Raw genomic sequence first — 26010 nt, 5'->3', positions numbered from 1 at the left:
TGGGTCTACACTCAACTGCTGAGCCAAACAGGCGGGGCTATCTTGTCAGATTTTGCTTGTACTTCTTACTAGCATAGTTCAGCAGAGAGATGAAATACTGTTTTGACAAGTCCTAGCCCAGGAGGTACATTTGCCACCAAAGTTGTCACTAATGTCAAAGCCAGTGCTCATGGCGCTGCTCTCTGTCTTTCTAAGAGGGGATGCTACCTGACTGTCATGGGGTGAGGGAGAGGTTGTATATAACTCAGAAGTTGAACAGCCTCTGAGCCCTTTCTGAGATGGTTTGTAAATGTCTGCTTCATACTAGTGTACCGGTTGTTAAGAAAAATCAGCACAACTAAACTTAGAGAAGGATCCATCGCATGGTTTACACAAGCAGTCGCCGTTCTCACTTGTCCTGTTGGAGGCTCTGTGTCATTGGCTCTAGTGTGGACGGACTTGAAGAGGTTGTGTCCCAGCCCTGGAGGAGCTCTCAGTCTGGTGAGGGTTGCTGGACTCGAGTGTATGATGTAGGTCAAGAATGCCAGGCACACCCATGTTCAGATGGAGACAAATACATTCCAGGAGTGAGGCTGCTGGCTGGAAGCTGACTGTATGGAGCTGGCATGAGAGCTTGCTCAGCTGGGGCTTGAGCCACACTTGTCCAGAGGTGTGTAGGTAGTGCATTCCTTAAAACCTGTGCTGAGTGTCCTTTTCAGTCATGTCTTCTTAGAATTACTTCTTTTTTTTTTCTTTTTTTGTAACCCTCACCCGTGGATATTTTTTCCATTGATTTTTAGGGAGAGTAGAAGAGAGAGAAAGGGAAAGACAGAGAGAAACATGGATGTGAGCGAAATACATCAATTGGTTGCCTCCTGCACGAGCCCCAACCAGGACCTGAGCTGGGGAGAAGCCTGCAACCAAGGTACATGCCCTTGACTGAAATTGAACCTGGGACCCTTTGGTCTGCAGGCTGACGCTCTATCCACTGAGCCAAACTGGTTAGGGCTAGAATGACTTCTTGACAAGTGGCCCACTTCCCTGGAGTAGTGTGCTGTGGTCAGGTAACAGGGACCTGAGGTCAGATCTTGATTTATGCCTTGTACTCATTTGTAACTTTTTTAAAAAAATATATTTTTATTGGTTTCAGAGAGGGGGAGAGAGATAGAAACATCAGTGATGAGAGAGAATCATCGATCGGCTGCCTTCTGATCGCCCCACACTGGGGATTGAGCCCGCAACCTGACCGGTAATCAAACCCAAGACCTCCTGGTTCATAGGTCGATGCTCAACCACTGAGCCATGCTGGCTGGGCTCGTTTGTGTCTTCACCTTGAGCCTCAGGGTTCTGATTTCCCAAAAGGGATAATAGAATCTTCATAGAGTTATGAGAATAGCTAAGTGTTTTAGTTGTAATAATAAGTAAGTGTAAGATAGCTAACATCCTGCTGCCCCATGGAAGGGGTAATGTGTTGGTGTGGGCCCCCCCTCCCTTTGCTGAGTATTAATTGAAATAAGAGAATTGTGTTTGGGGCTCTGAAGCCTTATGTTTAGATTTACAGTATTTAATTACATTGAAGTAATGATTTATTGTCATTGCCACTGGTTGCTTTGTGCAGTCTTGGAAAGTGCATTTCTGTCAAAATTAGTTACTTTTCTACTGTCTCATAAGAACAAGTAGGTCTTGCATATTACTAAATCTCCTACCAATTGTGTAACTGGTATTTTGAGAGGGATCCTGTACTTAGATTTAAGGCAGATTTGTGTTATTTTCTCTCAGACACCCGGCTCCATCTGCCAGGTTTCATTTTGCCTGGCCAGGAGGAGCCTAGAAACATTCCTTGCACAACATAAACATTTAATGATTAGTTGTGAAGGGCTAGTGTAAATACTGTATAGGTTCATGCTTTTGTCATTATAAATCGTGGAAAGTGCTATTCCAGAGCAAGCTAAGCCCTCCCAGGATCCTACTCCAAAAATAGGAGCCTCTACACTGCCTATTGCCAGTGTAAGTGTTCACCACCCTGACTGCTTTGTGTAGCTGATATGATTATGAAGGGAATGATTTCTGGCTCTGGCTCTAGTCTGGCCCTGCCCTGTGCAAGGTCTGTAACTTGGGCCTTGTCTTTATCATCTATAAAATGAAGCCAATATGTCTGATTTGCCTATCTCGGATGTTGTGAACTTTCAGTCATATCCTATGAGCTGTAAACATTGCAGGGTGTTGTTATAACCAACCACTTCTTTTTACCCTTTCTCAGTGTCTTGCTGCTGCTTTTCATGTGGCTGCATTTGGTGCATGCTTCTTGCACCAAAGGCATGCACCTTCCCTAGCATCACTCCATTCTTGTTCTTTGTTAGGATTTTGAAGGTGATGACACCCTAAGCCAGGGGTCCTCAAACTACGGCCCGCAGGCCACATGCAAATACAAATACTGTATTTGTTCCCGTTCTGTTTTTTTACTTCAAAATAAGATATGTGCAGTGTGCATAGGAATTTGTTCATAGTTTTTTTTAAAACTATAGTCCGGCCCTCCAATGGTCTGAGGGACAGTGAACTAGCCCCCTGTTTAAAAAGTTTGAGGACCCCTGCCCTAAGCTGATGCCCTCCAGAGGCAATTGTAGTGACGTGCTGTTAGCAAGCCCCTGCCTTTTTGTTTGTTTATTTTAAAATTGAGATATAATAGATCAGGGCATTTCTGAAAGCTTTGTGCTAACACCAAAAAATTTATATCTAATTTAAGACCCCATGAGTTCTGGTCATAGACCGATTTTTTTGTTGTTTTGTTAATCCTCACCCAAGGATATTTTCTTTTCCCATTGATTTTTAAAATAAATATATATATTTGTTGATTTCATAGATGAAGGGAGAGGGAAAGAGAGAAACATCAATGATGAGAGAGAATCATTGATTGGCTTCCTCCTTCATGCCCCCTACTGGGGATCGAGCCTGCAACCCTGGCATGTACCCTGAACCCGGGACCCTTCAGTCCGCAGGCCAATGCTCTATCCATTGAGCCAAACCAGCTAGGGCTCCCATTGATTTTTAAAAAAAACTTTATTGTTGAAAGTATTACATTTGTCGTCCCCCCCAATTGACCTCTTTTAGCCCCCCCCCCCCCGCCCGCCCGGCCTTCACCACCCTATTGTCTGTGTCCTTAGTCTTTTCCCATTGATTTTTTAGAGAGAGTGGAAGGAAGGGGAAGAGACAGAGAGAAAGAAACATCAATGTGAGAGACACATCGATTGGTTGCCTTCCCCCACGTACCCCTACCAGGGCCAGGGATCCAGCCTGTAACTGAGATATGTGCCCTTGACTGGAATCGAATCCGGGACCTTCCAGTTGTAGTCCAATGCTCTATCCACTGAGCCAAACCAGCTAGGGCAAAACTTTATTATTTTAAGAGATATGGTGATACAATTTTGGAAGGGAGTAAAACTACCATTAATTGAGTACTTACAGAGGTGTTATGTTAAGCACCATATCACCTACTTACAGAGGTGTTATGTTAAGCACCATATAACATTTTTTGTAATTTCCATTAGGGCCCTGTGAAGTAGGTTTCTTACATTTTTTTCAGGTAAGATGGTAGACTTTTTGGAGCTTCAGGTTGGTGTGGAGGGTAGGGCTGGTAGGGTTGAGGCCAGCCCTACCTGACCCAGAAGCTTCTGCTCTTTCTAGTCCACTGATTATTATTTGGCAGCTGTTGAAGCAACCATCTGCCAGATCAAATAGTATTTCTATGTATAATATGTAAAATAAATGTTGAAGAGCATGGTTGGAGATTGGGATATTCTGATCCTATTACCTATAGGAATCTTCAGAATAGAGAACAGTAAAATAAGCACTGTAAGCTACAATCAGCATTCACTCCTTAAAGTTGTTTTTATTGATTTTTTAGAGAGAGAGAGAGAAAGAAACATTAATGTGAGAAGGAGACATTGATTGGCTGCCTCCTGCACACCTCCCACCTGGGATTGAGCCCACAACTCGGGCCTGTGCCCTGACCAGTAATCAAACCAGCAGCCTTTTGGTACACAGGACAACACCCAACCAACAACCACACAATGGCCAGGGCAGCATTCACTTTAAAAGAAAACAACAACTTCAGAACTTATATAGTTTCCATGTACCTGGCCCTGATAGATGTTAATTCTTGTATGTATGTATGTATGTATTTAAGTATATTTTTATTGATTTCAGAGAGGAAGGGAGATGGGAAGGGAGATAGAAACATCAATGATGAGAGAGAATCATTGATTGGCTACTTCCTGCATGCCCCCTACTGGGGATGAAGCCCACAACCCAGACATGTGCCCTTGGCCATAATCAATCCTGGGACCCTTTAGTCCATAGGCCAACATTCTATCCACTGAGCAAAACCAGCTGGGGCGATGTTAGCTCTTTTAGAAGCTTATTTCTAACTGGAAATGGCACTAAATCAGGGCCTCAGTGTCTTCCTTGCTAGAAGACTCCAGTTGGATGAGTGTGGTGGTTCTTAAGCAGGGTGCATATCATTGTCACCTGAGGATCCCCATGCACAAGTGCTCAGCTGAACTCAGGAGGTTCTGATTCTGCAGATCTATAGGGGGCCTGGGCACGAGTCCATCTTTCTTTTCCCTCCTTCTCTACCCCCTCTGCCCCTGACCCACCCCCACCTCTCCATGGGTGTTGAATAACTTCCCAAGGGGCTTGGGCACATACCCTGGAGAAGTCCCCAAAGTTAATACTCACTCTAGCCAAACTCTAAAACTTCCCTAAAACTTTCCCCTGTGATTTCTAATGTTTTTGAGTACATTTCCCACACACAAATGCCTGTTCTCTTCTCTCTAGAAGTTCGGCTTCTCCCATCATTCAAGGCCCATCTCAGAGCTTCTCTTCTATGAAGCTGTTACCCTCTGCTGTTGCCTGCTGGGCCACCCATGCTCTTACCTGCAGGCTTCTACAGAGCAGCACTTCTCTCTCTCAATCCAGCCTCAACAGCCAAGAAGATGGCATTCAGCTTTACTTCCTATAGTTCTTTTGGGGCACAGAGCACCTTTTCCTACTTTGCAAATGAAAATTACAGGATGATAAGGAATATGCTTTTGAAAACTACAATCACCCCCTACCTTGAGACCTGCTGGTCCAGAGTAGTGATAAGACATCTGAAGCAGCCCTGACTTGCACAGCTGATTTTTCCTCTGTCTGGATTTCTTAAAGAGGACCGCGGCCACAAGCTATAAATACTTTGCCCAAACTTCGTTGCACACATTTGAGTTGTGTGACAGAGTGCTTACTGTGTACAACTGTATCCTGTCTCTCACTGTTTGAGCTGAGCCTTTTGTGCAGGACTTGGAGCAGTGCACTCCTGCTGGGGCCAAGGCCACCTCCCTGTTGGTGCCTGCAGAGCTGTTAGGCAGTGGCTCTTCTCTGCTGCATGCCACACTTTGACCTGGAGTGAGCATCAAGCTCTCTGAGCTGCAGTTTGAGGGGAATGAGCTTTTCCCCCTTTGAAGAGCTGATAAGCACACCCAGGCTCTTTTTCACGTCCTGCAATACACTGAGATCCACATCTGGGCTCAGAGATGGACCTCATTGTGAGAAGCATTGCTCTTTCTCCCTCATCACTTACCCTGGCTGGGCAGCCTGCTTACCCCCACGGGGAGAAGGAACGTGTGAGTTGCCTGGTTCTGCTTTCCTTTGAGCTTTTGGTTTGTCAGCCCCGAGCAGCTGACAGGGGACTGCCTCTTGCTCTGAGCAGAACTGAAACAAACCTTTGTGGGGCATATTTTGTAAAGTTTCTGTCATTCTTGGCTATAGCTTTCCTGACTGTTCTTCTAGAGTGGGCCCTCTCTCTCACTTTTTCTTCGTTGGGTCCTTTCATCCATCATTTGAAATTTGAACTCTGAGTTTGCATTGGTTTCATTATATTCCTTCCCCAGTTCTTCATTCTCAGTACAGGGGTGCAGTTTTGCTTGAGGGTTTGTCAGTACTCTTGAGTCATCTTGCCTTTTCGAGTTTCATACCTTCAGATGAATCTATCTTTCTCTGAATGACTTGAATCCATCTTCTCTAAGTTGTTCTCCTCAGTGAAGGTGTGATTGGCATTTTGGGTTGAATAGTTCTTGTCTGCACGATCATCTTGTGCAATGCAGGACTTTTAGCAACCTGGCCCCTGGTAGTGCCAATGGTTCTCAGCAGCTGGACTCTTCAGGACATTGGGAAATCAGGGTGAGGTGGTATCACAATGTCTGGCATCTAATGGGCGGGGCTGGGATGCTCAAGTGCTGAGTCCTGCTGGATGCTGGCACCACCCTGTTGAGAAACACTGTCCTAGGGGGCTGCCCAGTGTCCCCTGGAGATTAGGGACGGACTTGCTTGTTTGTTTGTCTTGGTTTCTTTCACTTCTGTCTTATAATTAGTACTTCCTTGTTGGTTAGAATTATGCAAAGGTTGTTGCCTCTTCCATCTTTGGTGAGGTTAACTTGAGAGCAGGTAAGTTGAATGTTTTTCTGGTAGTTGCACTTTGGATTCCCTGAGCCTCCCAGCCCTGCCACCATTAGTGCTGCCTTTTCGTTGGCCAGGAGGTGTGTGGCCTCCACCTCCCACAGTATGACTTTAGTCTTTGTTCATGTATCTCTTGCTATCAAAGCACCAGTGGGTGCTTTTCCTCACCCCTATGCACAGTGCTCACTTGTTCCTCCCTTTTTCTTGAACAAGATGCAATTTTTCTTTTGTTTTTTTCTTTTTTTTATATAAGATTCAGTTTTTCACTGCTATATTGCAGTTGACCCTCATCTTGGCATATGTTTATAATTCTTTTGAAATCTACATTCTTGTATTTATCATCCATACTTCATGTTGTTAGTATATGGATTTCTGAAGCCATAAAATATAGTTTTATATTTTAAAATGTATTTTGTCCCATGGATATTGAATATATCCTCCTGTTGTTTCTTCGTTTTTGGTTGTCTAATTTCGAAGTTCTATCTGGAATTTTTTCCTGTCTACGTTTTTGATAGTTGTTAGGACTTGGCTCTTAAGGACATGATATCTTTTGTCTCTAGCCATGCATCTTAACTCTAATATCTTGAGCCAAGTACCAGAAAATCAAAATAAAGATCCCTTCCCATTCCAGAGCACCCTTTCCTTCCCCAAGCCCCAGCTTCCCATCTATTCACTATCCTGAAGTGTTGGGGCTTCTGAGGTTTCCTGATTCCTGTCCTCACACCTGCCTTCACGGAGCTTATGTTCTGTTTGGAGAGGAGTGGGCCAAGGTGGTCGTATGGGTGTGCAATCTTTTCCCCTTCCTTAATCTGCCCAGACTGCATAATTCCCAGGTGAGCATTTCTGATGAGTCCCAGGCATTAGTAGGAGGACTAGTTAGCAGGTTGAGTGGTCTGTCAGGTTCCATGCTTTCCCTCCTGCAGGCTCAGGAAAAGAGTCCAGGCTACCCCTTCCCCCACTGCAGGGGTCACAGCCATTGCCTCTAGCATCTTCCCTCACTGAAGCTGCACATTGCTTAGACATGGAATTCAGTCTCTCAGTGGCAGTGGCTCTCGTCCACTGTAGCTTGTTTAAAATCCGTTTCAAACTTCACCACCCTACACTTGCTGGACCAGAATTTTCCAGGCTGGGGCCCAGACCTAGACAGTTGTAGTGGGTAGCTAAGGTTGAACAAGCAGCAGGACCCTGTGGGAAGAAATTTGGGCTTGTCATCTGCCCTGAGGTGTCACTGTGGCCCCTGTCTCTTGCATGTTCATTCGACATGCTGTCTTTCTCAGCCCACTCCATGCCAGGCATCGCACATCCTCCAACCTAGAGCCTGTAGCACTGGCTCAGTTGCCCTTCTTTGGGAATTGTGTCCTTCGGGTGCCTTGTAACTGTCAGCTGTGTGATCGGAATAGGGGGTGTAGATATCTTTTGGATTTGATGTGGGGACTCATTCAGAGCCTCCATGCCATTGTGAGCCAGAGCACCAAAACAAGGAGGGTCCTTCCAGGTCTGGTGGGGTTCACGGGTTGGACCACCAAGGAGGAAGCCAGACCAGTGAGTAGACTGTCCTTCCAGTGCAGCAGAGGAGGCGGGGCTCAGCTGGGTGGTGCTCCGGGGTTGCAGAAGGGAAGGCACTCAAAAGATGTAGAGGAGGCTGTTGTGCCATGGATGAGTGGCCAGATTGGGGAATTGGGGGGCAGCACATCACTCCAGGTATCTGAGAATGGAGGACGCTGGGCTATAACACCTATTGGATGTTCACTTGAGTTATTGGGAAAACAGCGGGAAATGTCTGGTTGGTGCACAGTTGATAGACAATTCTAGACCAAACACATGTCAGGCAGGGCCTTGAAGTAGTCAGGGTGGTCATTCTTTCCGGATGAGATGGTGTTGGCTGCGTTGACTGTATAATAATAATCCCTGGTATTTGCAAGGGGATCTGTTGCTTACAACGTGGTTTCCCCTTCATTGTCTACAGCTCTGGGTCTTGCTATCCCTGTTTTGCAGCTGAGGAAACCGAGGCTCAGTGAAGGTTTTCTGTCCCCCTCCCATCCCAGACTGGATAGTTGTTCTCTTCGCTGTGTGCCCATGCTGAGGCGGAGCCCTGAAATCGCACTTACAGCGTTGGGTAGAACACTTTGTGGGTATGTGTGTTCTCCTGGTCCCACTTTATTCATCTTTATATCCTCGCCGTCTGACACACAGTCAGTGCTTAATAAATCTCGGTTAGAAATCAGGTCTGTAGTACCTTTCTTGTGCCCCTGTTGTGTGGTGACAGCCCAGAGAGGAGGCAGTGCTTTCGTAGGAGCACAGTCACTTACCCTGTTGAGTACTGTGGGTTTACCAAGGTGGGACTTGTCTTGGTCTGGGGCGTGGGTTGAGGGGACCACCATGGCTCTGGGCCTCTTAACCAGACCAGGCATGATCTAGTCCACAGTGAAATGTTATCATTGGTGGTGTTGGCACTCAGTGTTTAATTTGAGGGAGTCAGGAGGGATCTAATATGTGGTGCTTTCCTCTGTTTGACACCCATTTATGCTTTGTCAATCAACAGGAGCTTGAAGAAATCCGCAAATGTGGAATGAAAAACTTCCGTAACATCCAGGTTGATGAAGCTAATTTATTGACTTGGCAAGGGCTTATTGTTCCTGTGAGTATTGAACACTTCACTTCTTATCAGATTCTTCTCCAGGTGATGTGTGTGCTGTTGGGCTTGTCTCTCTAACTCCTAAGGAAACTTAGTATAGGCAACCAACAGATACACAGCGGCGGGTAATAAGGTAGGGACTATAGCCTTGGGTTCCTCAGTAGAATCCCAACTTTGCGCTGGTTTTGTAACATTCTGGGTGTCCCGAGCTTTCCAGGTCTGTTGTTACCAACCCGGGAAAGAAGTGGAGTGTGCGTGTCTGTGCTCCTATCTTCCCTGGCTTCTCTGGGCCTGACCTCATGTGGCTAGACAGCCACCTTCTCTGACCTCTTTTGGGAGATGGCGGGTGTTCCCATCTGGATCTTCTCTGTGCTTTCCTGCCTGGGCCCTAACCCTCATCCGTGTCTCTAACCCTCTGTACACTTGTGTTCCAGGCTTTATTCCTGGTACCCTCCAGTGTGTGCCTCCCATTTGTCTCAAATCCCTTTGCTTCGAGGCCCACCTGTTCCCCTCACCAGTATCTTTTGGGACAACTAGAAGTGAGGGCCCTGGATTGGTGTGAGGAGAGTTTCAAGGACGCAGTTGGCAACTCATTCTCCCAGGGTCTGCCCCCATTGATTCCAGCTCCCTGTTTCACTGACTTCTGCCTCCAGACAGGCTCCGACCTCCTAAGAGCAGCTTTCCTGTGACCTTACTACCTTCTTGGTTTAGTGTCTGCTCTTTCTCCATCCTTTCAGCTCCTTACCCCTCAAAGAGACTTGTTCTGTACTAATTCCAGTCTGTGATCCCAGTTTCTTCCACCCTCCTGAAGCTGCTTCACACCAAGCACACAGGCTCCCCTCAGTCCTCACACCTCTGGCTCTGCAGCCCAGGAGCCGTGTACCCTACTTGCCTCCCGAGTGTGCTATTTGCTTCTGTCCTGCTGCTTCCTCTTAACTCTTAGACATAAATCTAATTTAGTCTCTCGCCTTTCTCTCATTCTGTTTTGTTTCTGGGGATCCCTGTTTCTTCCAGCATCGTTGGTTACTAGGTTATTACTGTAAGTGAAGGAGCCCATCTCTGCCTCCATTCCTGCCTTCTCCCCAGAGCCTCACCCTCTGTCCAGGAAGCAGCCTAACTTGACGTTGTCAACCTTCTAGTCTTCCTGTTCACAACTGAGACCTTTCAGTGTGCTCCCTTTCCTTCCTGTTCTTCTGCATCCACCCACCTTCTCTTTTCTTCTCCACATTCACCATTTAAGCCTCAGGCCCTTTCCTTGTGCCTAGCTCTACCCTACATTGTTGTATAAAATCTTTCTTTATGGGCAGGTTGGCTACTTTGTTAAAGCGGAACATAAAGCATGCTTACAATAGATGCTTTCTTCTTGATGCTGGTGCAGATCATGACTTCTTTTAACCCTGGAACTTGAATGGCAAATATTGGATTTGTAATTTATTTTCATAATCATTTGGATAAATAGGGAAATATATACTTTGTAGTCTTCTAGTACACATTCAGAAATTTTAAATCTGGGAGGTTGCACTCTGGTTGGAAAGATGGGGTCTTTTAAATTTCTCCAGGGTTGGAGGTGATGGTGCTCAGGGTGCAGGTTATGGTGCTGATGGTACAGGGTACAGGTACAGTGGAGAAGCTCCTGACTGGGGAGGGCCAGCTGGTAACCCCAGCCCTTCCCTGCCATGGGGACCTGGTATGTGCTGAGTGGAAGGATAGCCAGGACCATCTGACCACCTACTAATTTAAGGAGTAAACAGGTAGTCTGCATCATTTGAAAACTGATCAGAATGAATGGGATGCCATTGAGCAGTCAGGCTTAGACCGTCTACCCTGTGAGCTCCGTGGCCTGAAAGACTGAAGGCTAGCTCCAAGAGTAGATGGTTGTCAGGCCGACTCTGACCCCAGTGTACACCAAAGTCTTCCTCTGGTGTCAGGTTAGCAGAGCCTGTGGAATGGGCTATAGTCTCATTAAGCCCAAGGTGGTGACTGGCTGGTAGAATCCAGTGTGCTTGAGCCAAGGCTCTGGCGAGTGTCCAGGCCAAGCCTCACTTTCCATTTAGGGAAGCTGTGCCCAGAGATAGTAGACCATGACCAGGGCTGCCCTCACCCCTGCTCATGCTGCCTCTTCCCATTCCTCTCTCACGTCTTCCTGTAATCATTGCCCAGGGCCCCTGGATTGGTGTGAGGAGAGTTTCAAGGACGCAATTTGCAACTCATTACTCCAGGGTCCCCATTAGTACTTCATACCTGGGCCTCAGATCTTCCTATGGTGAGGTAGGAGCTGGGTCAGTATGGGGACTCTTCTACTAAACTCACCTGGAGTCTACCCAGCTGGAATGAAAGCAGGGCCAGGCTGATAAAGGCATGGTACCCTAGAAATGTTCTGGGCATGTGCCCTTGACTGGAATCAAACCCGGGACCCTTCAGTCTGCAGATTGATGCTTTATCCACTGAGCCAAACAAGCTAGGGCCTTCCAGCTTTTTTATGTGTATTCTTTAATGGGCCATTAGATAACTTCATAATTATTTCATACTTTTAAAATAACTATCATATCCCATAATATTTATATGATCATTTATTTAATCATTCTTTTCATATTGGCCATTTAGATTATGAATGTTTTTCCATTTTAAAACTAATGTGGGAAACTCAGTGTATCTTTTTTCTTTTAGACTCTGATCTTAAGAATTATATAATATCCTATATTATATATTTCATTAGGGTCAGGTTTATATATAAGGAAGGGGTCATCTGTCGGGCTGTACAGACAGTCCCTGATTTAAGATTACCACTGAGCCACCCCAGTCGGGATAAGTTTACAATTTTTTCAACTTTACAATGGTGCAAAAGTAACATGCATGCAGTAGAAATGTAGGCAAAGGTGGGATGTTCTATAGGTTAAACACATTTTCAATTTACAATATTTTCAAATTGTAATGGTTTATTACTAGTAAAAGGTAACACATGCCCTGGCCGGTTTGGCTCAGTGGATAGAGCGTTGGCCTGCGGACTGAAAGGTCCTGGGTTCGGTTCCAGTCAAGGGCACATGCTCAGGTTGCAGGTTCGATCCCCAGTAGGGGGCGTGCAAGAGGCAGCCGATCAATGATTCTCTCTCATCATTGGTGTTTCTCTACCTCTTCATTCCTCTCTCAAATAAAAAATAAAAATATATTTTTTTAAAAAAGGTAACACATTATATATAGCCCAGTCGGTTTGGAAAAAAGAAGATAACCCACTATAAGTTGAGGAGCATTTGTATATATTATCAACTTATTTTCCAGAAAGACTGTGCCAATTTATGTTCCTATGGGCACTGTCTGTACAAGTTCCTATATGTATCCTTGGCTGTCATGGAAGTTGCTAGGCATTTTTTAAAAAATATGTTTTTATTGCCCTAGCCAGTTTGGCTCAGTGGATAGAGTATCGGCCTGAAGGGATCCTGGGTTCGATCCCAGTAAAGGGCACATGCCCAGGTTTCGGGCTTTATCCCCAGTGAGGGGCGTGCAGGAGGTTGCCGAACAAGGATTCTCTCTCATCATTGATGTTTTTCTCTCCCTTCCTCTCTGAAATCAGTAAAAATATATTAAAAAATATATGTGTGTGTGTGTGTGTGTGTGCGCGCGCGCGAGTTATTTCAAAGAGAAGGTGGAGAGGGAGAGAGAGGGAGGGGGAGGGGGGGAGAGAGAGAGAGAGAGAGAGAGAGAGAGAGAGAGAGAGAGAGAGGGAGGGAGGGAGAGAGGGAGAGAGGGAGAGAAACATTGATGAGAGAGAAGCCTGCAGCCTAGGCATATGCCTTGACCAGGAATTGAACCGGTGACCACCTGGTTCATGGGTCGATGCTTAACCACTGAACTATACTGGCTGGGCAAAATTTTTTAAGGGATATTTTTTAAGGGGGTTCTGAGTGGCACTGACTTCACCTTCTAGGCTGTGGGGTCCAGTTTACCTAGGTGAGAATCCAGCCCTGCCCCTGTTGATCTTGGACCAGTTAAGCAGTTTGTCCTAATATCCTTACCTCTAGTTGTTTTAAAAGTTCAATAAAGCCCTGACCGGTTTGGCTCAGGTCGGCCTGCAGAAAGGTCCCAGGTTCGATTCCGGTCAAGGGCATGTACCTTGGCTTCGGCCACATCCCCAGTAGGAGGTGTGCAGGAAGCAACTGATTGATCTTTCTCTCTATCCCTCTCTCTTCCTCTCTGTAAAAAAATCAGTAAAATATATTTTAAGCCCTAACCGGTTTGGCTCAGTGGATAGAGCATCGGCCTGCAGACTCAAGGGTCCCAGGTTCGATCCCGGTCAAGGGCATGTACCTTGGTTGCAGGCACATACTCAGTAGGGAGTTTGCAGGAGGCAGCTGATTGATATTTCTCTCTCATTGATGTTTCTAACTCTCTATCCCTCTCCTTTCCTCTCTGTAAAAAAATCAATAAAAAATATATTTAAAATATATTTTTTAAAAATAATAAAACAAAAAAATAAAAGTTCGCCCTAACTGGCTTGGCTCAGTGGATAGAGTGTCAGCCTGCGGACTGAAGGGTCCCAGGTTCGATTCCGGTCAAGGGCATGTACCTTGGTTGCGGGCACATCCCCAGTGGGGAGTGTTCAGGAGGCAGCTTAATCAATGTTTCTAACTCTCTATTTCTCTCCCTTCCTCTCTACAAAAAAATAATAATAATAAAAGTTCAATAAGTGCATGTGTGAAGTGCCTAGTCTCACTCTTATTAAAACCTGTCCTGTTCTCTGGAAAACTGTCAATATGTAACAAAGAGCCTATGAAACAGACATACAGAAAGAAATTGTTGCCATTTTGATGCAAAAGTTCTCCATTTGATTTGTGTCTTAGTCTCATTCAGGCTGCTATATTACAAAATACTAGACTGGTTACCAAACAACAGACATGTATTTCTCACATTTCTGGAGCCCGGAAGTCTGAGTCAGGGCACAGTCATATGAGGGCCCTCTTTTGGTCACAGACTTCTTCTATCCTAGCTCTCTCTGGCACTAATCCCATTCATGAGGCTCTGTCTTAATGACCTAATCACTACCCAAAGGCCCCCACCTCCTAATGCCATCACCTCGGGCATTAGGTTTCAACATATAATTTTGCGGGAGGTGGCACACAGACATTCAGACCATAGTAATTTCCATTTTTTAAATTTTGCTATTACAATTGAAGTTTCTTTTCACTATTATTTATTGACTTTATATTTCTGCAGTCTGTTATCTATTAGGTTTTTAGAATGTTTTTGTTGAGTTGTAGGAATTCTGGATTAATCCCTTGTGTCTGGGACAAATATTTTTCAGCTTACTGTATATTTTTTAAAATTTTTGTTTATTCAAAAATTTCTAATTTAAAGGTTTATCTTAAAATTTTTGTTTAGTTGTTTGTTAATCTTCACAGGATATTTTTTCATTGCGTTTTAGAGAGGGTGGAAGGGAAGGGGACAGAGAGAGAAAAACATCGATGTGAGAAAGACACATCAATTGGTTGCCTCCCGAATGCGCCCCAATGGGTGCTGGGAATCGAACCTGCAACCCAGGTATGTGCCCCTGACGGGAATCTAACCCATGACCCTTCTGTCTGTGGAAGGCCAATACTCTAACCACTGAACCAAGCTAGCCAGGGCTTTTTCTTTTTTCTTTTTTTCTCTTAAAATTTTTGATGCCCTGGCCTTTTATTTTTTAAAATATATTTTTATTGATTTCAGAGAGAAAGGGAGAGGGAGAGAAAGATAGAAACATCAATGATGAGAGAGAATATTTGATCAGCTGCCTCCTACACGCCCCACACTGGGGATTGAGCCGGCATCCTGGGCATGTGCCTTGACCAGGAATTGAACCATAACCTCCTGGTTCATAGGTCGACACTCAACCACTGAGCCACACCTGCTGGGCCTGTATGTGGCTTCTTAACATAATATTTTCAAGGTTCATCCATGTCATAGCACGTATCAATACTCGATTCCTTTTTATTACCAAGTAATATTCTATTGTAATGGATATAATCATAGTTTTCTTATTCACTACCAGTTGATGGATATTTGGATTGTTCCCACTTTTTGGATATTATGAATAATGTTGCTATTAACTTTCATGTACACATTTTTTTTGTTGTTTTTTTAAAAATATTTTTATTGATTTGAGAGAGAGAGAAACATCAATGATGAAATAGAATCACTGATTGGCTGCCTCCTGCATGCCCCCTTCTGGGGATTGAGCCAACAACCCAGGCATGTGCCCTTGACCAGAATCGAACCTGGGACCCTTCAGTCCACAGGCCGACACTCTATTCACTGAGCCAAACTGGTGAGGGCAATGGACACGTTTTTATGTGGACATGTTTTCATTTCTTTTGGGTAATTTACTGGGTCATATGGTGGGGTTGCTGGGTCATATAGTGACCTTATGTTTATTCATTTGAGGAATTGCTAGACTATTTCCACAGTGGCTATACCATTTACATTCTTACTAGCAGTGTAAGAGGAGTCCACTTTCTGCACATACTTGCTGACAGTTGATGTTGTCAGTCTTTTTGATTGCAGCCATCCTAGTAGGCGTAGAGTGGTTTCTCATTGTGGATTTGATTTCCCTGGTGGCTAAGGTGATGGACATCTTTTCATGTGCTTATTGGCCATTTATGTCTCTTTTTTGGAGAAATGTGTATTCAAGTACTTTGCCCATTTTTAAATTGGGTTATTTTTAAAATTATTCAGTTGTAATTAGCTTTAATTTTTTTTTTAATTGATTTCAGAGAGAGGAAGGTGAGGAGTGAGAGAGACAGAAACATTGATGTGAGATGGATGTGAGAGAGAAACATCGATTGGTTGCCTCCTGCTCCGGGGATGGAACCCGCAAACTGGGTATGTGCCCTAACCAGGAATCGAATCCACTACCTTTTGATGTATGGAATGATGCTCCAACCAACTGAGCCACACCGGCCAGGGCGTATTTATATATTTATTTATTTAAGCTTTGATTTTTAAAAGCAGTAAGATCAATTTTTCTTTCCTAACAAGAAATTGTTTTATGTGAATGTCCTGGAACTGAATCCCTACCTCCTAGATTGGTGATGAGGCTCTCATACCTCCTACTTTATTAGCGGCTGTAAGCTTGTGACTGGTGACTGGGATACAGAGATGTAGAAATAATGTTTTCTATATAACACTGTTCTAGGTGCTGGGATCATTGTGTTTCAGGTATATTAAGCCATTATTCTGAGAGCCGACATTCTTGGACATGTTTAAAAGAAAAACATAAACACTTGTGTTGATGACTTTATCACATGCAGAGAATCTGATCGGTTAGCAATTCAGTTAGCAAATGTTTGGTTGGTTCTGAGGACACCTCAGGTCCCTGCTCTCAGGCATCTCCTGGATTAATGGAGAAGACAGGTAATCAAAATGCAGCCAGGATCCCACCAGAACATGAAGAGAACTTGGCCACCATCTCACAATATATGTAAATCAAACCATCATGCTGTATTCCTTAAACTTATATAGTAATATATATTAATTATGTTAATTATATGTTTGTGAATTTCACCTCAATTAAAAAACTTTCCCCCCACTTGTAACAAAACCTAAAAACTTGCTGAAGCTAGTCAGATATTTGGATATCTATGAGGCAGTTTGGGTCGCACCCCCCACCCTCTTTCTGTTGGCTCTGGTAATTGGTGTGGTGTTCTTGACAAAAAGCACTTGGCACAGTCGCGGGCACAATATAAAAGCTCCTTCATTGTTAGAGGTTCTTTTTTGGTCAAGGAAGAAGGAAGATTTCCCTCAGCGTTAGCCCTGCCTCCAGGAGTGCGCTTGAGGCTTTGGTTTCCTTCCTTCACCTTTTGTAGCTACACTTGTCATTCAGATCTCTCGCCTTCCGTTCTGTGTTCTTTCGCATTGTGTAGCCCATTGCACCGGAAATTCTCACCCACCAGATTTCTTCCTTCTTCCTTCTGTATTGCCTTTCTGGCCTTACGGTGGAGCAATGTCCCTCCTCCCTTGGGCGCAACACTGGCCCATGTTTCCTGCTCTTCTCTGCTGATTCTTCTGTAGCTTCTTCTCTCTTTCTGTAGCTGTAATGGTTGAAGCAAAATAAGACACAGGGCCACACATAAAAGTAATTTTGCTGCCAACCTTAGGGTACTGGGATTATGCCTTCATGTTGGTGGAGGCTACTGAGCTTAAACAAGCCAGGCACAGGCTTTGTGAACAAATGCCATAAGGCAGTATGACCTAAGAAGCAGGGGACATCTGCCTTGCAGACTGAAAGACAATGGATAGCAGCATGAGCAAAGTTATGAAAGAATATAGACAGTATAAGTCGAGTTTTATAACTACACTAGAGGCCCAGCACACGAACTTCATGCACGGGTACAGTCCCTAGGCCTGGCCTGCAATCAGTGCCATCTTCCCCGGTAGCCGGCAGCTGGCCCTGCTCCCCGCCACCACCCACCCCTGGTTCCCCATTCGCCATCAGGTGATTGGAGCTTGCTGCCCGGGGGAGGGACTGCGAGGTTGGCCTTTCCTGCCCACTCACTGGCCTGTCCCTCGATGCTGGTCGCCCTCTGTGTGTGATGCAACTGGCGGGGAGGGTGGGGGGGGCCTTGGTCTGGTGCCACCTGCATCTGCCACCACCCACCCCCAGTTCCCCGTTCCCCATCGGGCAATCGGGCTGTGGGCTGTGGGCAGCTCCTTCGTTGAGCGTCTGCCCCCCTGGTGGTCAGTGCACATCATAGTGACCGGTTCTGCCGTTCGGTCGATATGCATATTACCCTTTTATTATATAGGACTAGAGGCCTGGTGCATGAAAATTTATGCACTGGAGGGGGCGGGAATCCCTCGGCCCAGCCTGCCCCCTCTCACAGTCCGGGAGCCCTCAGGGGATGTCCTATTGATGGCTTAGGCCCGCTCCTGGGCCTTGCAGCCACCGGGCCCCAGGCCTTGCAGCCGCTGTGGCATTGTCCGGATGGACATCTGGAAGATGTCTGTCCTAATTAGCATTACCCTTTTATTAGTATAGATATGAGTAATATATGTAGATATCTAGAATGAAAAGCCTTTGTGTGTACTGTATATGCATAGAGAACATACCATGGCCACGTAGCAGGGAGCTAACAGCCATTATCCTGGACAATGGAAGGTTTAATACTACTTTTTTGGCGTAGATGGTATATTTCTATGAAAAATAACAATAAGGCCGAAACCGGTTTGGCTCAGTGAATAGAGCGTCGGCCTGCGGACTCAAGGGTCCCAGGTTCGATTCCGGTCAAGGGCATGTACCTGGGTTGAATGAAAAGCCTTTGTGTGTACTGTATATGCATAGAGAACATACCATGGCCACGTAGCAGGGGTCTAACTCTCTATCTCTCTCCCTTCCTCTCTGTAAAAAATCAATAAAATATATTTAAAAAAAAAAAAAGAAAAATAACAATAAGGCTACTTCTGTTCTTGAGGGGAAAGTGAATTAAGCTGTGAGAGGTAAAGTTCCTTGTTGAATTCAATTCATGGAGATTGTAATTTTAAATTTAGATATAATTCAGAGAGTAGTCATAAAAGATTGGTAAACCAGTTCTAGAAATACTTATTTCCACTAATATTTCTCTTCAAAGGGAATATGATGGAATTCATTAATGTTAGAATATTTGTTGACTGTGCTATGAAAAGTCCTACAATGCAAATTGTTGAAAACAGTAGAGAGAGCCCAGCTGATGTGCTCAGTGGTTAGGAGGTCGCGGTTCGATCCCCAGTGGGCGGTGTGCAAGAGGCAGCCGATCAACGATTCTCTCTCATCATTGATGTTTCTGTCTCTCTACCTCTCCTTCCCTCGCTGAAATCAATAAAAATATATTTTAAAAAATAAAATATGGAGTCTAGGTGATAATGATATGTCACTGTGGGTTGATCAATGGTAACAAATATACCATATTATTGCAAGATGTTGATAGTGGGGGAAGCTGTGTATGTGCAGGCCAGGGCAGTTTTGCTTGCTGCGAAGCTAAAATGACTCTTATTACATAAAGTCTGTTGAAAGAAAATAAGCCAGAATGTCAATCTCAGACCTTTTCACAGCTTAGCAGACATCTTGCTCTAGAAATACTGATTGATTAATGGTTTCCCTAACGGTGGTAAAGCTTCAGTTGATATGCCACTTGAAATAAATTAATTTTCAAGTTAACGGAACATTCCTGTCCCAGCGGCAGATTCGTTTACCATGGTGTGTTCATTTCGATCTCTTTCTCCGCAGGACAACCCTCCATATGATAAGGGGGCCTTCAGAATCGAAATCAACTTTCCAGCAGAATACCCATTCAAACCACCGAAGATTACATTTAAAACAAAGATCTATCACCCCAACATCGATGAAAAGGGACAGGTCTGTCTGCCAGTAATTAGTGCTGAAAACTGGAAGCCAGCAACGAAAACCGACCAAGGTAAAGCATGCTCCTATGTCTTCTGATGGTGCTCTTCTGGGGCAGGGACTCCACGGTGCCTTCTAATGCCTCGTCACACACAGTCCAGAGAAAGCTCACTTACGAACTCCCATGCACACACAAGTGCAACTGTGGTCCCACCAGTCCTGTGGCCATGTTGACCTACAGTTGGTGGCAGGTGTTTGAGGAGGCCCTTCCTGTGCTTGCATCCCAGTGAGGACACATGTAGACAGACCAGCCCAGTACTTGGTGCCAGTGCAGGGAGGGATGTAGACACTGTTCCTGGGAGGTTCATGAAGGATTGTGGGGCTGCCTCAGGGGGCAAGGTGGAGTGGTGTTTAAAGTGGCTTCACACAGCAGTTAGCAAGTATACTCAGACATGAAGGAAGATGGGAGGTTATAGAGGGCCTTCCAGACTAAAAGAAGGGTACAAGCCAAAGCCACCTGGTGGGCAGCAGCAGAAAGCCAGTGGCTCAGAGTGGGTGGTGTGGGGGTGGCGGATATAGTTAGACCCGAGGGCTGTGTGCCCAAATGAAAGCACATAGTTGGCTTTAGCAGGCCTGGAACTCCCTGGAATTGGATGTGGCCGTTTGTGTCCATGTTCTGGGTGTCTGTGTAAGCATACATACCCATGGGGGTGGGAGAGTACTTAATTCAGTATTACTGTTGGCCTCCCTCTTGTCCCCTGAAAGTTACTAGATTTTGTTGTGGCCATGTCTGGTTTTTATTTCCTAGTTCCAGAACTTTGTTTTGAAGTCCTAATTTTATATTTTCTTATAAGTAACCAGCCAATCACTATAAGGTCTTTTTAGATTAAAGAGAGTAGATAAGGCTGGCATTTTCTAGACTGCAGGTAGTTTTTCAGTGAATAATCTAGTCATTTTTCAGTGGAACCCCTGAAAGATGGTGTTGAAAGCCTTTCACATGGAAAGTTCAGCCTCAGGCTCAACACAGCTGAGTAGTAGAAAGGAGTGGATACTAAATGCTGAGTCAGAATACAAAGATCTCCAGCGGATTTGGCATTTGGTCATTTTGATGTTTATAAAAGGTTGACAGTTATTTTTTTAAAACAATATATTTGAGAGAGAGAGAGAGAGAGAGAGAGAGAGAAACATCGATTTGTTGTTCCACTTATTCATGCATTCATTGGTTGATTTTGTGCCCTGACCAGAGATTGAATCCACAACCTTGGTGTATTAGTACGATGCTCTAACCAACTGAGCTACCCAGCCAGGGCCGACAAAGTTATTCTTTTTTAAAATATATTTTTATTGATTTCAGAGAGGAATGGAGAGGTAGAAACATCAGTGATGAGAGAGAATCATCGATTTGCTGCCTCCTTCACTCCCCCCACTAGGGATCAAGCCCACAATGCGAGCATGTGCTAGGGCCAACAAAGTTATTCTTAAGTGCAGATGCCATATATATATATATATATTAGACAAATTCCTAGCTCTGTGTTGGAAGGCTATAGCTGCACTTGTTTAGGAATGCCTTGTCAGCCACTCATGCAACTCCCAGAGCCCTTGCCAAGTTGTGTATCTTTCCCGCCCTTCCCCCTTCATTCCACTCTCTCTAAAAATCAATGGAAAAAATATCCTTGGATGAGAATTAACCAAAACAAAATTTGTATGGAGAAAATTAAAACAATTTAAAATGAAAGTTTCAACCCCCCATACACTATTAAAACAAATCAAGTAGATAAAGTTATAAAAAGGACTCAAGAAATATAACAAAGAGGATATTAGTTAACATTTTTATAAAGCATTCTATGGAAGGTACCATTCACATTTTACTCTGTGAGAATGAAGCACCCTAGATCTCCATAAAAAGGAAGAAATTACAGTGTTAACATCCTCTAATACAAGAAAACTGCCAATAAGAACAAAAATGAGATTTCATAGGCTTTACCCTCTGATCATATATAGGATGGGGCAAAAGTAGGTTTACAGTTGTTCATATGGAAAATAATACTGTAATTAATACATAATAATACAAGAATAAACTTTTGTGTACTCAGCTGTAAACTTACTTTTGCCCTACCCTCTACAGTGAGAGAATAGGAGGTAAATTTTGATTGTTTTTAAAGTCTTTCTTTTGGAAGAAAAAAGTGCTTCTGGGGAGCACCTGGCTCAAGAAAGAGATCAAGAAACCAGAGCCAGACATTTATAAAATAAAATGAGCCTGCTGTTCTATATATAAAAAAATAATGGGATGGGGCCATAGTTGTAGTTTGACAAGCAGTCATAGATATCAGTGTTCTCACTATCAAAACAAGCTAAGCTAAACTGGGTTTATTATAGTTTAGCTGAGGAGCCAGAAATGCACCCAAAGGAAACAGAGAAAGAATGAAATACTCATCAGAACTACTAAATAAATTTGAAAATATTTAGACTTGGTCAAAAAGTAAAAGCAAGTTCTTGGGAAAATAGCAAACTGCAGAGTGAGTATCTTTTGAAAATCATGTCTTAATAATTACCAAATGATTTTAACTAATGCATTGGATATTAAGGTATAATCATAGTAAGAAACCAAGAGCCTGAGTATCCATAACAGAGAGTGGGCAGGGAAACTCACCAGTGCTCCCCCACATCCGCCCCAAAGCATTTACTCCTGTGGGGTTCCCGAAATGCTAATGAAGCAGCCATTCTGCTAGGAAACAATTTCTAATTATGAACAAAAGACTAGAAGCCACCTATTTATGCTATCGAACTTAAAAGGAATGAAGAGGCTTTGCTAGAAGATTTATTCAAGCTTCTTAGAGTTTGTAAACTGGAAACACAGCTGGTCAAAACGTAGAAGTGCTGCAAAGGAGAAAGAAGAGCTGAGCCCATGCCTTCGCCTGCCCCTGCCCCAGGCATGCTACCATTATCTTCCTTGCTCCTACGTTCCAAGGGCCCAGGACTCGCCTTCCAGCACATCTAGGATTTACTGCTTTTGGGGGGAGCATTATAGAACCCACCCAAGCCCATCGATGTGACTTCTGCTTCTGAAATAGACAATATACTGCTACTGGGGGTTAACCTCCCAGTGGTTTTAACCCCTAGTACAGGGATGGCGAACCTGTGACACGCGTGTCAGAGGTGACACGCGAACTCATTTTTTTGGTTGATTTTTCTTTGTTAAATGGCATTTAAATATATAAAATAAATATCAAAAATATAAATCTTTGTTTTACTATGGTTGCAAATATCAAAAAATTTCTATATGTGACACAGCACCAGAGTTAAGTTAGGGTTTTTCAAAATGCTGACACGCCGAGCTCAAAAGGTTCGCCATCACTGCCCTAGTGGTTAGACAGGGTGGTCCAATGACCCTTTCTCAGCTGGTTTAAAAGCTCTTCGGGGTCTTCCAGGGTGGACTCATTATGCATTTACATGCTGCAGGCCCGTCTTGCACCCTTCATTCTCATACTCATTGAAACTACCCTGAACTGAGTGCAGTTCTGGAACACATCACCCAGCCTCTGCCCTGGAGAAGCTTCACGCATGCACACAGGAGAGAGAGAGAGAGCGAGCCAGGCCTGATGTCTCCAGACTGCGGGGAAAGGATGAGAGTGACTAGGGGCTGGGACATTCAGAGGAGGAGGAGGCGGCGGCAGCGGCATCACTCTGAACAGTTATCCACTGTTGACTGTCGTCCATCACTTTATCCTCATTACAGAGGAAAGTTTAAGTGCTTGTGGTTAGAATTTTGGATAAATCAGAGGCCGCTTTGTCTTAGAAGCACATAGATATAAATCAGTATTAGAGTCAGAGTTGCATATCTTGCCTGGGCCCTTTCTGAGACTATTGTAACCAGCAATGCCTTCTCCTTTTCTTGGCAGTAATCCAGTCTCTCATAGCACTGGTGAATGACCCCCAGCCTGAGCACCCGCTTCGGGCTGACCTAGCTGAAGAATACTCTAAGGACCGTAAAAAATTCTGTAAGAATGCTGAAGAGTTTACAAAGAAATATGGGGAAAAGCGACCTGTGGACTAAAATCTGCCACGATTGATTCCAGCAAGTGTGAGCAGAGACCCCGAGCAGTGCATTCAGACACCCCGCAAAGCAGGACTCTGTGGAAAATTGACACAGGCCACCACCTGGCGTTTGCTTGTGGCAGTTACTAACTTTCTACAGTTTTCTTAATCAAAAGTGGTCTTAGGTAACCTGTAAAGAAAGGATTAAAAATTTAAGATGTTCTAGTTCTGCTTTCTTTGTTTTAAAAATCACTGCTTCAGTCTACTCTAAAAGAATGGTGTTTCTTTTCTTGTCCAAATTTATCCAAAATCTTCCATTTACATTTAGACCTTAAGGTTTAAAATAAAAGGTTGTGGTTCCCTTTCTTCCCATGCCCTTTCAAGGCCACTCTCTTGCATTCAGTTTCTTTTTCATTCATTCACTTTGCCAGACCCAGGCCCCACCTCTGCAAGGAGAAGAGACAGCTCTGTCTGGTCTGGTGACTTCTCTTCTCCCATGTTGCAGTGCGTGTGGGAGTTCATTCAAGTTCTCCTGATTCCAATTTATAGCATACTTTAAAAACAATTTTTTTAAAGCAAGCAAACCACCATCCCCCCAAAAAATAACTATGAAAAGGAGGCCCACTTCTTATGTAAAAATCTTGCCAATGTTATCATCATAACACTGATTAAATGGCAACCCTGATGTCTGTGTGTGTGACTGAACACTAGCCTGGCCTGGCCTGCCTGGGAAGACCCTGCAATATCAGGTCTGTGGCCACTCAGGGAGGGCCTGCCAGCCGGAGGACACTGCACTTGTGTGAGGAATTTCTCATCAGAGAGGCTCCTGAGGTCAAAGGTTTACGCTCCTCCCTGCAGCCATTTTAGAAGATGTGCTGGCCTTTACAGACAACGCTAAAGCCAGAATGTCCATTTGAAATTCCACGCTCACCAGTCAGCAAGCTCCATCCGAATGTGCCACGGAGCCCGATCTCCACCTCCTCAGTGCAGCAGCCCCGCCTCAGCCCTCCTTCAGCAGTTTGACCCTTTGCAGGGTTGGAATTGGCAGGACTCAGCTAGAGCCAGAACCAGTCCGGGGTCACCGATGCCCTGCTGGCCTCTCCCTTTGAAGCAGCCGGCCAGGCCAGCCCAGGAACAAGACGGCCTTCCCTCCCTCTGGACTCACAGCCTTTGCAGAGTCAAGCTCCACTTGAAGCCCACTGAGTAATATCCTCTACATGTGTTTTATATTGTTTTGACTGCCTTTTTTTTGTAGAAATAAAAATTGACCTTAGAATTTATCCTCAGATGAACTTGTAAGGATTTGAATGTTAATGTCTTTTTCAAAGCAAGTGGGACTGTCCCTGAAATAGTAGAGAAAACATGTCACTGACACCCAGAGGAAGCTGCTGGTCCAAATGCCATGTGTCACCAACTCCGCTTCGGCCACTGGCAGCTTCCCTCCTGACTCTCCGGGGTATTAGATTCTGTGGAGAAATGACTTAAAGAAACTTTGCTCATTTTAGTTTTAAAACGAGATCCTTCTAGGGCTATGACCTCTAAGACAGCTTGGTCTTACTGCACAGAACTGGGATGATGTGCAGATTAATGTCATTTAGTTGTCCGGGCACATGGTCCCTGCAGTGTGTCACTGATTCAGCTGCTTTAGTCCAAGATACTCAAGGGGCAGGCTCTGGAGACTCCTGCCTGCTCAGGGGAGCTGGGCCAGCATTTCCACATCTGTCTCTTCATTGGCAGAAAGGTGTTGATGGACGTTATTTCACTTACATACAGATTTGTAATAAAATGCCAAATTCTGTCGGAAGCTATCCAAGTAAGCACCATCGTTGCTTCTCTGAATCCAAAATTATTGCCATTCTTGGAAACCATCCCATTGCTTCGTGTTTCTACCAGCATAGTTCTGCCTGCCTGTTGTCCTTCACTTCTCTGTTCACCACAGGAGGTACCTTTTGTCAATGCCGGCAGCACCTCAGGGGACTCTTAGCCCTGGCATTGCACCCCATGGTTTGTCCAGTCAGGAGAGGCCTGGCCCTGGGAAAACGAGGCCATGGGGGGTCCTTCCCTCATACCTGGGTGGCTTGCTCCATCCAGCCTGCAGCAGTTCCGGGTGGTAGCTGAGCCTTAGAGCAGGCTTTGAGCACGCTGGTGCCCTGGCAGCTCTGAAATCAAATAAGCTGGGTCCTCTGGGCGAGGGGAGAGCTGTCACCCACTGTCCCGAGCCCACTCAGGAATTCACACCCGCCTGAACTGAACCAAAGTGGGCCAGGTCCTCCCCCTCCTTCCTGCCCCTGCCCACCATGGCAGAGAATAGGCTTTCTAAAGATGCTGCGATCCCGTTCTGCTGCCCTTAATAAAAATGCTCTCCAACACTGGTTTGGTTGTGTGGGTTTCTTCCTTACTGGCGGTGGGCCTGCACTCGGTGGGGGAGGGGTGGCTGGTGCCCAGGTCGTAGGGCCTCTGGTCTCCTGAAGCTTTTGCCTGCTCCTATCCTCCCATGACCCAGCCTCCAAAAGAGGCACAGAAAAAG

At 44.9% G+C, this 26010-nt stretch overlaps 1 protein-coding gene across 3 annotated transcripts; it reads left to right on the top strand.

Moving 5' to 3' along the window:
* The first annotated feature begins 520 nt into the window (after window positions 1–520).
* On the top strand, window positions 521–25852 carry UBE2L3 (ubiquitin conjugating enzyme E2 L3). Of its 3 annotated transcripts, none has more exons than XM_014465014.1 (4): window positions 521–649; window positions 9011–9106; window positions 19335–19521; window positions 23348–25852. In XM_014465014.1, the coding sequence occupies exons 1-4, from the start codon at window positions 521–523 to the stop codon at window positions 23500–23502; spliced, it is 567 nt and encodes a 188-aa protein (XP_014320500.1). In that variant the 3' UTR covers window positions 23503–25852. The 3 variants fall into 3 exon arrangements, with proteins under 3 accessions (XP_014320500.1, XP_006099567.1, XP_006099568.1); XM_006099505.3 differs by lacking the exon at window positions 521–649 and adding an exon at window positions 4835–5636; XM_006099506.3 differs by lacking the exon at window positions 521–649 and adding an exon at window positions 8459–8600.
* The last annotated feature ends 158 nt before the right edge of the window (window positions 25853–26010 follow it).

This window comes from Myotis lucifugus, unplaced genomic scaffold, assembly GCF_000147115.1.
Source record: "Myotis lucifugus unplaced genomic scaffold, Myoluc2.0 scaffold_276, whole genome shotgun sequence".
NCBI lineage: Eukaryota > Metazoa > Chordata > Mammalia > Chiroptera > Vespertilionidae > Myotis > Myotis lucifugus.
This window is presented reverse-complemented; position numbering and strand designations above follow the sequence as displayed.